This window comes from Acinonyx jubatus, chromosome A3, assembly GCF_027475565.1.
Source record: "Acinonyx jubatus isolate Ajub_Pintada_27869175 chromosome A3, VMU_Ajub_asm_v1.0, whole genome shotgun sequence".
NCBI lineage: Eukaryota > Metazoa > Chordata > Mammalia > Carnivora > Felidae > Acinonyx > Acinonyx jubatus.
Genome location: NC_069388.1, coordinates 66,459,093 through 66,475,762, shown reverse-complemented (window position 1 = coordinate 66,475,762; position 16,670 = coordinate 66,459,093). Strand labels below are relative to the sequence as shown.

Here is a 16,670-nt window from a genome sequence, read left to right as displayed (position 1 = left end):
TTTATATGTCACCCTGTCTGTTAAACTTTGTTACAGCAGCCCAAATACACTAAAATAGAGCCACACATCTAGTTAGTGGCAAAGCTTAAAATCAAACCCAGATCTGCCGGACTCCAAAGTCCATTTCTTTTCCATTATCACCTAGGGCTGATGTGAGGACCAGGGGAGAAGGCCAAAAGGGTCTGCTGATTTGGTTCTTTAAAAGAATAGATTTGTTGGGAAGATACGGGAAAGATATGCTTGCATAGATCTCCTTAAACATTTCCTATAAACAGGCTCAGCTGATATCAAACAACATTCCCGGAGATGCTGCCAGCTGCATATAAAGAATCGATCATTCAGTATAAATCTGTCTGCACTGTTATAACAGACACAAGTAAATACACATGCCCAACAGAGATAGAACATCACCATCATGACCCAAGGGAACACATCTGCTTCACAAAGTCTTCCTTTCAACATAAATGTGAGTTAGGATGCTGGTTGGTCAGCCATCAATGTTATTATTGAACATTGTACTGAAGGGTCTACCCAATGCAATAAGACAAGAAAAAGATCTAAGTCACAAGGAATGAAAAGACAAATTAGTATTGTTTTGTAATTGTCTACATAAAATATTCAATAATATCTACATACAGACTCTTAGAACTATTAAGAGAAGTCAGCTTGGATGCTAGATGCAGGATCAAAATCCCCAAATCAGAAATGTTTCTATAGGCCAGCAAATAACCAATTTGAAAATATAATAAAAGATATGTAAAATATCAACAAAACCTATAGGAAATTAATACAGCAAAAGTTGTGTAAGACACTGATAGGGGAACTCACCAAACACCATCCACCTGAATAAAAGGAGCAGATAGGAAGACCTAATATTGTAAAGGTATCGGTTCCCTGGAATATAATGTGAATGCAAGTTCAATAAAAATCCCAATGTGGTTTTGTCTTTGCGTGTGACTAGACAAACTAACGTTTATATGAACTAGTAAAATCTAAGAAAGCCAAGAAATTATGAAAAAATAAAAGTAATTCTAAAAGCTAGAAATTATTGAGTTTCCTTATATGACAGGCAATATTTTGCATACATTATCTCTTCACAATTATCCTTGAAATGGATATTATTATCTATTTTATAGACAAAGAGACTGAGAGAAATTAGGTAACTCGTCCAAGGTTACTTGGTACTCTTAGGAGTAGCAACAGACGCAAGAAGACAATGGTGCAATATCTTCCCAAGTACTCAGGGGAAATCATCGTGAGTCAAAAATTCTACACTCAAACTCTCCTTTGTAAGTGCAAAATAAAGACATTTTCAGGAAAACGAATACTTTCAAGTTTACCAAAGCTCTTTTTCGAAAGAACTTCTTCTAAACTTATATTCACATGAAGAAAAATGAACTCAGAAGGAAGAAGTGGGGTGTCTGAAGGAGCAGTCTCCAAACTGCATTGAATTGATGAAACAAAACAACGCACAGGCATACCTCATTTTATTGCACTTTGCAGATATGGCATTTTTTACAAATTGAGGGTTTGCAGCAACTCTGCATCGAACAAGTCTATTCGCACTTTTGCAACAGCATTTGCTCACATCACGTCCTTGTGTCACATTTGGGTAAGTCTCACAATGTTTCAAACATTTTCATTACTATTATATTTGTTATGGTGATTGTGATCAGTGATTACTACGCACTGAAAGCTCAGATGATGGTTAGCATTTTTTAACAATAAAGTATTTTCTTAATTAAGGTATGTACATTGTTTGCCTCGACATAATTATTGCATACTTTAATAAAGTACAGTATAGTGTAAACAAACTTTTTTTTTAATGTTTATTTTTGAGAGAGAGAGAGAGAATGTGAGCAGGGGAGGGGCAGAGAGACAGGGAGACACAGAATCTGAAGCAGTCTCCAGGCTCTGAGCTGTCAGCACAGAGCCCGATAAGGGGCTTGAACCCACAAACCGTGAGATCATGACCTGAGCCGAAGTCAGATGCTTAACTGACTGAGCCACCCAGGTGCCCCTAAACATAACTTTTTTATGCACTGGGAAGCCAAAAAACTCATCTGACTCACTTTTTTGCAATATTCACTCCACTGCAGTGGTCCAGACCAAATCTGCAATATCTCGGAGATGTGCCTATAAAGTAGGTGAGGAAAGTGGGACCACAGGAAAAGTAAAGGTAGGAAATAGGAGGTGTCTAATAAATAACATTATTAGTTATTGAAAATACAGGCCATAAAGTCCTACACACATGTGAGAAGTAGGCAACTAAGTTGGCTATGTGCTTCTTTTTAGCCAAATAAGAAGTGAGAAACATCAGTTAAAGGATTCACAGCATCCACAAGACAAAACAGCCAAGTTGCTCACAAGAACTGTTTCTCACACTGAGACCAGGAAGACCTTTCCCATATAGTTAATGGGATACAAGATCTGGGACATTGGTCTGAATGTGATAATTTGGGAAAGGGGTCCTTGACTCCTACAATTTTTTTTTTTCCAATAAGAAGTTGCTTTAGAAGCATCAGCCTTCCTGGGGTACCTAGGTGGCTCAGTCGGTTAAGTGACCAACTCTTGGTTTTGGCTCAGGTCGGATCTCATGGTTTAGTGAGTTCAAGCCCCACATTAGGCTCTGCGCTCACAGTGCAGAGCCTGCTTGGGATTCTCTGCCTCTCCCTCTCCCTCTCTGCCCTTCCCTCACTCGTGCTATCTCTGCCTCTCTCAAAATAAATAAATAAACTTTAAAAATAAAGAAAAAAACAAGTATCAGCCTTCCAGAATCTCTTCCTTGAAGAATAGAAGAGATAAAGCCTCCTACTTAAAGGTGTGTTATTTGAATGACCATGTTTTTAGAAAAGCCCAAGTTTCTGTGGATCTTTAGGTATTTTCCAGGAGGAAGATGGATAAGGTGACCTTGGGGGGCCTGGCTCCTTTTGAGGGTACATTGTGGTACAGGATGTGGGTATTTTTTCCCAAACCACCCCCAGAATCACTCACGCTGAATATTTCCACCTCCACTAAACCAGTTCATTTTGCCAATGCATGGAACCACTCACACAGCCAGGCTTCCGAAAAATAGTTTATTGCTGTGCTTTTTAGTAATAAGCATCAAGACATAATCAGCTCTTCTTTCCTGTTCAATGGTAAATCCATGACCTACCTATCCTGACACACCATATAACACATAGGCAAAAGCGAGCCTGGGAGCTTTCCCCGGATCTTCCTATCCATCACACTCCCCTGACAATGCCAAGAACAACGAAAGCCCATGTGGACAGAGCTTTGAAAACATAACATGCCTGATCTACTTTAAAAATCCTGCCTTCTACCAGGACTGCTCCAGAATCCCAGGGGGTTCCTGGAACTCCAGGCTGCCTGGGAAGCTTCAGAGGAATTCTAGATACCTTTTGTGGGTACAGCTGACTCTTCTGGGAAGGTGAGCTACCTCTGGCTAAGTCTGGAGCAATTCCCAAGGACTTCCAAAGAGAAGTGACAATGAGACACAGAAAAGATGAGAGGCAGAGACATTTTACAATTAACCAAAACATTAGTTCTTACTAAAGTATAAAATACTTCACCTTTCCTTTTCTACATTTTCTTTCTTAATGTAGAATACATGGCAGGAACATTGTAGACAGTAGTGATTAAGATGCATAGACTTCGGTCACTGACCTGAATTCAAGATCTCATTCTAGTACACAGAGGCCATGCAGCCCTGGCAAGTTACCCCTCTGATTCTAGTTTCATGAGAATAACAGTTTCATGAGAATAATAACAGTATTTACCTCACAGAGTTTTAAAATGAAACACCATATGCAAGTGGTTTATACTCAATAAATGTTAGCTATTACTACTGCAAAAACTTGACAAATACTGGCAAGCACAAAAAAAAAAAAAAACCCTCAAAAGCACCTGTAATCCTACCATCCACTTTGATGTTTGTAATTCCAGTATTTTTTTGATGTATTTTCAAATAGTGAGATTATAGTACTTTCTATTTCATAACTTGCTTTTAAAACTTAACACCGTACCCTAAGCATGTTCTATGTAAGTCAGTGTTCTTGTACAATACGATTTTTAAAGGCCACATCATAGCTATTTTACTTCTTAACAACCCTTGCCCTTCTTCCTCTCTGCAGGCCCCACACTTCATGTATTTCCAATTCATCTGACCCTCCCAGATAATAACTGGCTGCTTTCTATCGGCTAATTGGGGATGCAGGCTTCATCTTACCATCCAGATGACCCGCTCCTTAGCCTTCACTTTACTGGCCTTCATTCATCCCCATCATGCAGAGCCTGTTGGGCTACACAGCAAACATTGGTGTCTGATGACAAACCACTCAAGGTTCCATGAGGTGGCACAGAAGCTAAACAAGGCAGAAAGGCAATTTCTTTCCCAACAGTATAAGGCTGACCTCTAGGGCATTAAATACAGTATTAAAAATCCTCAGGAAGAGGAAGAGACAAAAGATTTTTATCTGCGTGCATTGTTTTCCTAAGCAACAGAGCCAAACAAGTTCAAAACTTACAGGCTTTCTATTTGAATGAAAGTAACAACACTTACTTATCAATGACATTTTAAGACCACAGTAAAACGTAACTAATTCATACTAATGGGGAACTATCAAACTGCATCAGTGGAGAAATATGAATTTACATCCTTTTTAAACTAAACTTTATTTCCAGTGAAAAAAAGTTTTTTTAATGTTTATTATTTTTGAGAGAGCAAGAGACTGAGCACGAGTGGCGGACGGGCAGAGAGAGAGGGAGACACAGAATCCAAAGCAGGCTCCAGGCTCCTAGCTCCAAGCTGTCAGCATAGAGCCCAACGCGACGCGACGTGGGGCTCAAACCCATGAACCATGAGATCACGACCTGAGCCAAAATCCTATGCTTAACCGACTGAAACACCCAGGCGCCCCTCCAATGAAAAATTTTTTTTAAGAAATCTTTATTTCCAGGGGCGCCTGGGTGGCTCAGTCGGTTAAGCATCTGACTCTTGATTTCGCCTCTGGTGATGATCTCATAGTTCATGAGTTCGGTTTGTGAGTTGGAGCCCCGCATCTGTCTCCACACTGACAGAGAGGATTCTCTCTCTCTCTCTCTCTCTCTCTCTCTCTCTCTCTCTCTCTCTCTCTCCCTCTCTCTCTGCCCCTCCCCCGAGCACGCATCCTCTCAAAAATAAACTTAGAAATCTTTATTTCCAAATAGTTCAACACTTTGACCTGTTTTGACAAGTTGTTCAGAGCTTGATCCTAATACATTTGTTACAACCACATTTAGCGTTCTTATAGAAACAGAAACAGCTGAAGTTCTTAAGAAGAGCATTCTCCCCAAAGACAATAAGTGTTCAACACCCCCTGCGATCCTGCTCACACAGCTCACCCCTCAGGGAAGTGTTTTCTTCTTAGTCATGTGGACGCAAACCTCAGCTCAGGCTCCCTCCCACCTCCCTCCAGTTCTGAGTGAGTGGGCAGACGCTTGCCATCTCAACCCAGATCAAACCCTAAAACAAAACAAAACAAAACAAAACAAAATCCCTCCAAATTCCAGATTCGATCTGTCCAGACCCATCTGAGAATTAACGAGCTCCTTCTAAGCACCCAGAGAACTAAGCCTGTCATGGAAACACTGATTCAACCATAATGAGAACCGACATAAAACCGCACAAATGAACTAAACATTGTTCCACCCAATCGGAGCCAAGCTACAGCAACAGCCTCAGGAATAAAATAAGCAAGGCTGTTTTTCTTCTTTGTGGTCCTACTCATTTTAGCGCCTTCCACCGTTGTCTTCACAACTGTTTATGAGAAAGTGGGAGCGGGGGAGTTGGGAGAGAGATGGGGAGCCAGCCTGGGAAACGCCAACAAACACTGCGGTTTGTGTCAGGCAAATTACAACTTCTGGCCTGGGGGAGGCCTAACAGTCTGGGGTAGTCTGAAAACGAGCCACACTGAACTCCCATCTCCCACAACAGTTAAGTGTGGAATGAAGTCTTTATTTTCCAAAGATCAAGTTCTGCTCAGTATTTTTAGCAAGCATTCTTTTTATCTCTTTATTATTTTTAAATTTGTTTAATTTAATTTTTTTTCTGAATTAGAAAGGTTAATTATATGAAGTAACATTATTAATGGAAGAAAGTATATAGGAGGAAAGGCTACAAAAAAAAAAAAAAAAGTTCAACCAACACAAATAGTAAAAACCTAAATAGAGCCTAAGTAGGAATATATTTTAATTTCCCCTTGGACCCACCAAGGGAGAGTTTGTGAGTCCAGGGGACCCAACACCAAATCTCAGTGAACGTCACTCCTGCAGGAAATGCTGGGGCAAGTGTGGAGGTCCCTTGCGACTGCGGCCGCTGGTCCTGGGTCGTCACCTACTAGAGCTGGGAGGGGACAGCGGCCGCTGGTCGTGGGTCACCACCTACTAGAGCTGGGAGGGGACAGCGGCCGCTGGTCCTGGGTCACCACCTACTAGAGCTGGAGGGGACAGCTGCCGCTGGTCCCGGGTCACCACCTACTAGAGCTGGAGGGGACAGCCGGCCGGAGACACCAGCTGTGGCCCGAGGCAGGGGGATCAGAGCCTCCCGCGGAAAGGGGCGGGGGAGGGGCTGCAGCACGAAGAACGCGAGCCAGGAAGAAAGCAGGTGAGAGTCCTGGGCGCGGGGGGAATCCACAGCCCCCGAGGGAGGGTGACTCAGGTCGGGGAGGCCCAGACCGCGCACGGGTTACTAGGCGCCCCCCACCCCCGCCCTCGAAAGTGTGTCTGGATTTTCTTTGCTGTTTGAGTTTTCTCTTTACAGCCGGACCCAGGTCCCAGCAGCCCCAGGGCCGACGTGCGTAGGGGAAGCCCGGTCGGGGCCCTCCCGGGATGCCTCTGGGGGCGGCACAGGCGGAGGGAGGGAGATGGGGCGCCCGCGCACGGCGCCCAGAGAGCCCGGGAGATGCCCGCGACCCGGGGAAGCGCGCGCTCCCCGCCCGCAAACTTTCCCAGCCAAGTAGGTGTGGCCCCACCCTGCAGAGAAGGATCCCCTTGCCTGCCCGACTGTCCCCTGGGGCTGGTCACTCACCCGCAACGCCGCTGGGGCTCCGACTCCGGCGGCCGCCATCCACTACGGAGGAGGAGGAGCGGGAGGAGGAGGAGGGGGAGGGGATCCGGGGGGAGGGGGGAGGGGGAGGGCCCGGAGCCAGCAGGAGTGGAGCCTGCAGGAGTGGCGAGGAGGGAAGGGGGCGGCCACCCCGCGGGGACTCCAGTCCCCGCCCCACCTCCTCTCCGTACCCTGCCGGCCCCCTTTCTCTCCCCACTCTCTTTCCAGCCCTGGATCCCCCAAAGTTTTTTCAGGTGTCCTATTCTCATTCTCTTCCCTCTGGCGCATCTTCCTTCCCCTGAGTCTCCAGCCCCCAAGAAGGAGAGAACACGCTCCCTCCAGCAGAAGTTGGTGGGGAGGGGAGTGTGGGAGCTACAGTATATATGAGTGTGTGAGCCCCCTTGAAGCAGATGGCTGGGACCCTTGGCAGGTCTGAGGCCAACCTGCACTTTCTGGGCCTTTGTCATCATTTCTAGGTGGTGGGATGATGGAGGAGGGGGTGTCTTTGTGGGCATGCTTTCCACGTTGCTCCACTGAGAGATTTTTTTTGGTTTATTTTGTTTGGCTTTCTCTTGTGATTAGGAGAACTAAAGAATTATTTTTGAAGTCTCTGTTGAGTGCCTCCTCTTTTCCCTTCAGGTGGAACCAGCACTGGTCAGGATAAGATGAAAGGTACAGTCAGTCCTTATGAGGAGGACCCTGGATGGCTTGTGAAGGGCCAAGCTGTGTGGATGGGGCAGGACGGAAATATTTAAAGATGCCTCCTACGTGCTGCCTGCAGAGGACAGAAGAGATAAGGGGAGTTTGTCTCCCCAGGAGAGGTTAGAGGGGGCTTCCGGTCCCTACTCCATCACCTGCTAGGATTTGACTGCAGGCAAGTCAGTCATTGGGCTGCTCAGCCCCTTTTGCAAGTGGGGCTGCCTCACTGGGAGCCAGTAAGAATTGAAAGGAGATCTGCCTGTGTGCCTTTTATCCTGGAGGGATACCCAACCCCAGGATGGGGTGTTTGAACAGATACTGAGGGGAGAAAAGAGGACATTCCAGGCCCTGGGTCTAGTGCTTTGGATACTGGCAAGACTGGAAAGCTTAGAGGTGGAAAATGTTTGGATGGGAAGGTGGAACATAAAGCATGAAACAGGAAAAACATGTTTTTAAGCAAAGGAATATTTTGCTCCAGGCGGTGTCCTATTCACTCTTGGATCCCCAAAGCCTAGCATACAGTAGGTACTAGTAAACCCTTGTGGACTCAAAATGACAACTGAAGAATATTGACCTAACATTCTTAAAGATGAACTATCCAGCAAGGGAGAGCTTGGGCCCAAAGAGAAAAGTTAGGGGACCCTAGTGAACATGTCAACTTGAAGTGCTATGCCTGGATGGTAGAAAGGAAATGAGGTAATTCCCTTGATACATCCTTGCCTTGGCATAGCAACGTGATTCTCTTTTAAATGCTCTTTCAAGTGTAGGCTTGTTTTTGACCTTGGAGTTCTGGGTGAAATAAAAAAGATACTCAGTATTGTATTCAAAAACCATCCTGAATCTACATTCAGAGAGGACACAGGCATGCCTGAAGTTACACCACAGGATCTACTTAGGATACTTTTATTCTCAGATGAAATTTCTAGTGGTTTTTATGCTTAAAATACCCTCAACAAATAGAAAAAGGGACCGGGTCCTCCTCTTTTCCCTATTTCCTCTGGCTACCATCCTAGGGATGGTCAAGGGTTGAAGAAGGTCAAGAGAGAGCCTAGGGAACAGGAAGTCACCTGATAGGCAACTTTTCAGAGACTCTTCTGTGGAACCAGACAGGTAATGGCCCCAAGTCCACCTTCTGGTAAGGAGCTGAGAGAGGTGCAGAGCAAGAAGAACAAAGGAAGAGGGAAGCAGAGGAAGGGAAGCAAAGGATGCCTTGACCCTGGGCATTCTGGCTAAAGCTCCAAATTGAACTTCCTAGGTTTGGTGAATAAGCCAATAGGCCTTGGGGGGGAGGGGGGGTGCAGGGAGCAGCCTATCTCAGAAAATGCCACAGGTAACAACTGAAGAAAAGGCTCATACTGGAAACAACAATACACTGGACAGATGGCAATCATTGTTGCATTTAAATAGAGTTTTGAGTGCACCTTTTAAATTCTACCATCTTTGGATAAGTAGTGTGGCTTTGAATAGTAGGTTGCCCACCTAGTGAAAGAAATCTCCAAATTTGGAAACTTTGACACTATAGGCCCATAATTTTCTAAAGACCAAATATAGTTGGTTGAAAACCATTTATATTTTACAAGGGACTGTCCCTCCCCTTTCTGTGTGACTCAGCGTTGCCCCAAAGGTTGCCACTTTCATGAATGCAGATTTATTTCTTGAAACACCACCACATATTTCCAAAGAATCCTTTCTGGTAGTGCCCCTTTGTATCAAAATCTGATGGTAAACAGCTCAGTCTGGCCTCAATAGCTAAACTACCACAGCCTTCTATCACCAGCTGTTACCCCATTTTACTCCACTTCCTTTTCTTTTCCTTGCTCTATAAGTAGACCTTCAGACTAGCTCATTCTCCTTTTTATTTTTTCTTTTCCTAGCAGCTTTTCCACGGAAATCATTTAAAACTTCCAAGCTGTTGGGGCGCCTGGGTGGTGCAGTCGGTTAAGCGTCCGACTTCAGCCAGGTCACGATCTCGTGGTCCGTGAGTTCGCGCCCCGCGTCGGGCTCTGGGCTGATGGCTCAGAGCCTGGAGCCTGTTTCCCATTCTGTGTCTCCCTCTCTCTCTGCCCCTCCCCCGTTCATGCTCTGTCTCTCTCTGTCCCAAAAATAAAAATAAACGTTGAAAAAAAAATTTTTTTTAAATAAAAAAAACTTCCAAGCTGTTTAACAAAGGCTCCCCAAAGTGTCTGTACATATGACCTAGTAGATTAACTTGGAATTCCTCGAAACTCAAATCAGATGAAGCAGTCAGGATCAATTAATATAAACTCAAACCAGTTTGCAGAAATGCCCGAAGGGGATGTGGTTGGGAAAAGTAAGGACTTCAGATTTAGGACAAGCTTAGCCCTCAATGCTTGATAAAAACATTCTTCTCTAAAAACTTTACAAGTCACTATTTACAACATTCATTGAAGATAGGAGGAGGGCTTTTGGAAAACTGTATTCAAAAAAAAATATTAGCCAGAAGATGGCTTCAATAAAAGTGAAGATTAAACAGGGGGAAATAACCACTATTTTACCTACCTGATTGCATTCAAGCCTGATGTTTGAAGAACACACTATTTTTAAACAACTTTCTCCATGAGGAAACCTGAATACTCTTTGGATAGAAATTTCCAGAGATAAACACATCCTCACTGAGCATGTCAAAATCAAGGATAGTTATGGGGATGATCACTTATTTCAGAATGGCCTGAGATTGGCTATCCTTTATCCTGCGGATGGGACACTCTTAGGTGTGGGGCTTGGGCTACAGTTGGCCAGTTCCTTGGCCGGCTTCCTAAAATGTATCCAATTAGTATTTTGACCACCTGCTGCAAAACACTGGGCTAGGCATGAATGGTTCCTGCCTCCCAGCATCTATAGCTGCTCAGGGAGACTGCACACGTGATGATGATTGCACGTGGTATGTAGATAGTTGAACACAACAGAAGAGGTGTCCTGAAGATATAAACGAAAGCTGAGGAGAGAGAGAATATTCCTTAGCATCTGAGCAAGATGTTAGTGACGTTTTGTTCTTTGTTAGTTAACTGAACTGTGGAGTTTCTATTCTTGGACCTATGGCATGTCACCACTCAGCTATTCCACTGGTGTTTAGGGAGCAGTGGGGTTGAGTTCGGATTAAAGCTCCTGGTAAAACAAACACAAAGGTTCCAGGTGGGGGAGGTGCCTTTTGAGCCTCCTATACCCACAAATGAGACAATAGCCCCCAGCATGTTTCCACCAGGAGTCAATTCTTCTAATCCTCTCCTTATGAAAAGTTACTCCCATGTTCTAGAGCCTCTTCTTTCAAAGACTGGGAAGAGCTATAATGGGTTTTCCTGCTCTAATGCTTTGATGGCCAGTTAATTTCCTAATTTGGAGCTAATTACTAAACTGCTTAAAAATTAAAGGCACAGGCAACCATCTACTGACAAGCTTTCCATTTATCACCATGGTGTCTGAGGACATGGCCCTTAGCAGAGAAAAGCAGCTTCCTTCTCTATCACAGAACAGATACTTCCTTGTCAGTGTGGCTCTGCCAGATTAGATTATTTAATAGCCATCAGCAACCAAGTTGCTCTCTTCATATGTTAAAGTGACAGGAGTTTGAAGACTTAAGAGCTAGAAGCGACTCCCAGGTTTAATGCTGCATAAAACAAAACTATAAACTGCATGTTTTTTCTGTTTAAGGATTTTTATTATAAAGAAGGCTTTAATTCATAGACATTCGGAAAGAATTTTTTTGCTCCCTGTTTTGGTGGCTCTCCCAGCTAACTGGTTCCTCATTTTTATTTTTACTCACATTTTTGTTCAGAAATAGTGTGGCTGAGTTTTTGTTTTGTTATGTTTTGTTTAAACAGATAATGAGTTTGGAAAGTGGTCATGTTATTAAAAAGTATGTTAGTTTCACTGAGAGTTTCTTACCAAAAGCAGTAGAGAATCCAGTTTAATCTGCTTGAAAGATGAACAGTGTTGCTTACAACATAATGAGGGGTGCTACTTAAAATGATACAAGGCACATGCCCTTTGTCAGTTTCTCCAGCTGTGCCTGTCTAGCCCGGGGCTGCTCGTGTGAACAGTGCCCCCTTGAGTTATGCAGCCGACTAACCAACCACCAGCCCCTTCTTATTAAAGAGCCTTTTTCTCTTCACTTGGAATTTCTTACAATCCCAATTTTGATTAAAAACATACATTTTCACATATGCATGAAAAAAGGGCAGGAAAAAACAAAAATGTTAATGCCTGAATCTCTACCGAGAGATGCGCACTCTTGACACTCTTTCTTGCTTCCAAATTTTCAACAGTGAGCATGCAGTACATAATCAGGAGAAAGTAGGATATATGTCATTTCATTTCTGAGAACTCGGTCTTCCCCAGGAAGCAGTGCATGATTAAAGACCCCCCCCCTTTTTTTTTTCTTTTTAGTTTCACTCCTACATGGACTTCAGGTAACCATCTAATTCCCAATTCTGTGCCTAAACTAGAATTACCTCTCACTTTGCACTTCCCATGGCACTCAGGCCTTCCCTGAGAGGTTTACACAGAAGAGACAAGTCCTTTGAGAGGTAGGCTGCAGTGGTGAGCAGAGGAAAAAGGCAGTCCCTAGAAGGACTTCTCTATCCCAAACCCTCCAAAGGAGGAATAGAAATAGACTAGAAATGCCATAAGGACTGTCACAGAGCACTGAAGGCCTGGCAGGAGCTGGAAAGCCTAAGTTTATGAGGGAGCTAATCAGAATGGTTATTTGATCTCTTTCCCACAGTGCTTGGGGGCCTAGGTGCAGTTGCAGTGAAAACAGCTGGCTTAGCTGTTAGAGACCTGGAAATGAGGTCACAGAAAACAGAAAGGGGTACCGTGCCTGGACAGGCAGGGCAGAATGGGACTGAGCTGATTCACTCAGAGGTCCCCAAGGCAGGATCCAAACACAGCCATTACTGTGAGCTCTGGGTCTCTCTCTCTACAGCAGGCAGCAGAGGCCATGGGGCGGAGGTCAAGGAGGTGGCCTTTGTGCTGAGCACAGAGGGAAACTGGTGATGAACTCTCAGCTAAACCAGAATAAGGCATTTTGGAAGGTGGCTAGAGAGGAGGCCCAAAAGAGATGCAGCAGGCAGGGAGGCGGGGAGGTGGGGCTTCAGGAACAGCTGAACTAATCTGGGGGCTTGGACATGGGGTGGAGTGGGCTTGAGCAAGCAGCTCAGGTAAAAGGAGAATATATTTAGAGAGTGCTGGAGACATACCAGAGGTTTATACCGGAATGATACAATGTTGATGACATAAACCAAGGAGAGCCTGAAGTATGGTTACAGGTACTGTTAAGGTAAAACGCAAAGCATTAATAAAGGATAAACCAGACAATTGTTCAATTTGGGGAATTAGAAAGGTTATATCTAAGTCAGGATTCTGTACATTTTGTAAGACATACTTTCATAGATTTTGGTTTCCTACATCAAATTTTCATAGCCTGAAAGTTTGACATAAGTACGAATTTATTGACATCAATTTCCTTAAGCTATTATTCCAACACAGAGAAGGTACTGAAGAGCTGTGATAATAAGACAATGATAATAAACCCACAAGATCTGAAGTTTGCAAGACCCACTCCCTCTGAGAGAGAGAGAGAGAAAAAATACGAATAAGTCTTCAAAAAGAATCTGGAGACTGCTTTCAATTATAGCAAGAAGGAACGCCAGTTTGACAATTTAAGCATTTTATCCAGAAACATAGATCTATTCCATAGATACCAAATCGATTACCATATAATTGAGTTTGAAAATATACAAAATATTTGTTGTTCTTACATACTGAAATTAAAACCTAATTTTAAAAAGTGCACAGTAAAAACAGCATAAGGAAACCTACGATATCCATGATACATGTATTGTTGTCCATTGTACTGTCAACATCAAATTCTGTATTTGCATTACCGGTTACAAATATACTTTAAATGTTTCAAGGCCATTTACAACACTGACTAGTTTACTAGGTCCAAAAGCAGCCCAGCTCCCTGAAGGTGGCCAGCACTGGGCACTGGACACTGGACAAGCGGTCTGGGTCCTGCAGCTCCACGCAAAAGTAGCAGCTTTGGAAGGAAGTCGCCAACCATCTATGTGTAAACTATCGGCTCTTGTTCTTTTTAGAATTTCCCTGTGCAAAGAAAAATATCAATAAGAACACAGACTTCTAGAAAAGTAACCCAGAGTTTACAGGCCAAGCTCTCTGGAAGGCCGTAGTTCACTGTGGAAAACTTTAGCTTCCAAGACAGAGTACAGCTGGTAACCCTGCATTGCTAACTTTTATTCAGTAATCAAAAAGCAGTTGATCACTTTTAACTCCCCCACTAGCTATCTCCACGACCCCTATCTGCCTGAGGGCTAAGAATCAGCAATAAAGAAAGAAAACAGAGCTATCTTGGATTTACCAAACCTCAAAAATTCATTTTGATCCAAAGACAAGGAAGTTTATGATTTCAGCCTAAACATGTTCTTAGCCTAAACATGTTTCCTTGTTGCTTAATAAATACCTTTTAAAGGTCTTAATAGATGCTAATTTTGAGTATGTGCCAACTAACGCCCCAGTGGAAATGATCATCTGAAAAAGGAAGCTCAGATACTGACTGAAAACTCAGGGGCAGATGTCTTACCTTATTCCCCATCTCCTCACATACAGTGATTTGGACTTTCCAGTTTTATGAACTTCTTTCTGGAGAAGCTCACTTTTTAGGAATACATTCTAACTAAATTCCTATACTTAACAATTACTTACAAATATATTTTTGTCATGTATGTGGGAAATGCCTGCAGAACACAAATATTTATAACAAGATGATAGCAAACAAAATGGTTCCAAGATGTTTACTTGGTATCCAATGGAGACCCTGTCAACTCAGCTGTAAGATGATTCTATAGCAACCTTAATTACTAATAAACGGCGGGTGGAGGCGGAGGGGCAAAATACAGGGATCACAGAATGATCAAAAAAAGGTTAACAAAATAAACTACAACGTGAGGAAGGATCTCAAGCTCAGCATTTCATTAAGGACGTATTTTAAGGACTAGATTAAAAAGTTCAGAGAGGACTTGAAAATTCCCTAATTGCTAAAGTAGCTGCAATACAGTTACCTTCGGGACAATGAACTTTGCTGTAGTCAACATTCATCCCTTTCAATTCAGAACAAATGCCTTCTGCACCCTGAAGTCTGCCACTTCTTTCCAAATGTTAGGAGCTAAAACAGGCTTTCTCATAATACTCATACTAATGTATGTGCTTTCTACCATCAACCTGTGAGCTAGCTGTTGCCCTCCTGTAACACCAAGAAAGAAGCCAAAAGAGTTACGGGGAGGCATTACTTAAGGACCAACCCCCACCCATCACCTCCGAGCTCGTTTCCTGAAGCAAAAGTAACTGGAGAACCACAATCAAACTCACACTGTCTGGTTACCATCATCACAAGATGTCCCAGAAAAGTATCACAGACATTCTCTTGCTTTCTCCAAAGCGGCCAGGGGCCAATCAGTATCATGAGGCTACACCAAGAAATGGTATTATATAATGCAGATGCCAATGCACTAACAGGATATATTTCCCAAGGAGACACCAACTGAGCAGAATGCTGCCCTCACCACCACTAGCCGATGTTAAATAAAGCTATAGTTTGTTCATTTCTATTTCCTCCCCAGTGCTAGCAGCACATAGAAGGAATGGCTGCTAAGTCAATAAGAGGCAGCAGCAGATTTCAAAGAGCACAGGTTAGAGACAGTAAATCCCACCTGGCAGTGGTACAGTATTGTCTGAGTTACAAAACATGCTAAGTATCTGAGAGGCTTCCTAAAGCCTGTCTTTCATGGTAAAAGAATATATACATTATGTGACAACAATAGAGACATGATATGTAGATATACACTTTAATATAAGGATAGTACTAATATCTGTTGATCTCAAGACTGGACAAGCAGTGGCTTTATGGAAATGAAAGCAAAAGAAAATTTTGCAAAAGGACAAGACATTCCTAGCTTTATGGATGTGTATGAAAATAAATCTGCTAAAGAAGGTCACTCTTCAACAGCACCATTTTAGTTTCATGGGTGGCTCAGTCGGTTAAACTTCTGACTTTGGCTCAGGTCATAATCTCACAATTCACAGGTTCAAGCCCGTATCGGGCTCTCTGCTGTCAGCTCAGAGCCCACTTCAGATCCTCTGTCCTTCTCTCTCTGCCCTGTGCTCTCTCTCTTTCTCTCTCTCTGTCCCGCCCCCATGCACATGCTCTCTCTCAAAATAATAAACACTAAAAAAAAAAAAAAAAACAAAAAACAACAATTCATATCATAACCTGCCTAAAGAGTCCCCCTAAATGATAAAATAGTAGAATGCCAAAAATGCCCAAAATCAAAGGACACAGTATTATTAAAGGCCTTAGAGGTCAGACCTCCTCTCAACTTATAATTCAGTCAAAGAAACTGAATTTTACTTTTGGATAACAGGACAAATTGTGTGAAGAATAATTATTTAAAAATACTTTAAATCTCTTAACCTTTGCTCCTGAAATGCATAGCAATGAAATACTTCATACTACATATGAAATACTGTATGTGAGAGACCTCCTCCTTCCCCTTCCCTACCTTACTGGACATCTTCAGTGTGTCAATCTCTTCTCTCTGTTTAGATAATGTCTCGTTCATGCTGCACAGGTGGTCACTCATCATACTTAACTGATCCTCATAACTCCTCTTGGTAGTTGTCAACTCATCCTAAATGGCAAAGGAACAGAGGGAAAAAAGACAAATCAAAACCCCCCTAGTCACCCACCTCAAAGCTTTTTTAATTTATGAAAGAAATTTGAAAAAAGCAACCTATCAAGATGACCTATCTGATCAATTAACATAAAGGACAAGCCATAGGCCTTAACAAA

The 16,670-nt window shown here is 43.1% G+C and overlaps 2 protein-coding genes across 2 annotated transcripts in view; both read right to left on the bottom strand.

Annotated features, from left to right (window-relative positions):
* STON1 (stonin 1) overlaps positions 1 to 7,178 on the bottom strand; it is a 50,364-nt gene extending 43,186 nt beyond the window's left edge. The window contains exon 1 of the mRNA XM_027072497.2: positions 7,070 to 7,178. The gene's annotated coding sequence lies outside the window, so the exon portion shown is untranslated. The remainder of the gene's footprint in view (positions 1 to 7,069) is intronic.
* Positions 7,179 to 11,440: 4,262 nt separating this feature from the next.
* PPP1R21 (protein phosphatase 1 regulatory subunit 21) overlaps positions 11,441 to 16,670 on the bottom strand; it is a 64,294-nt gene continuing 59,064 nt past the window's right edge. Inside the window, exons 21-22 of the mRNA XM_027072503.2 lie at positions 16,381 to 16,509; positions 11,441 to 13,909 (exon numbers count right to left, since the gene is read on the bottom strand). Of these exons, the coding sequence (XP_026928304.1) occupies positions 13,880 to 13,909; positions 16,381 to 16,509 (159 nt within the window). The 3' untranslated portion in view covers positions 11,441 to 13,879. The remainder of the gene's footprint in view (positions 13,910 to 16,380; positions 16,510 to 16,670) is intronic.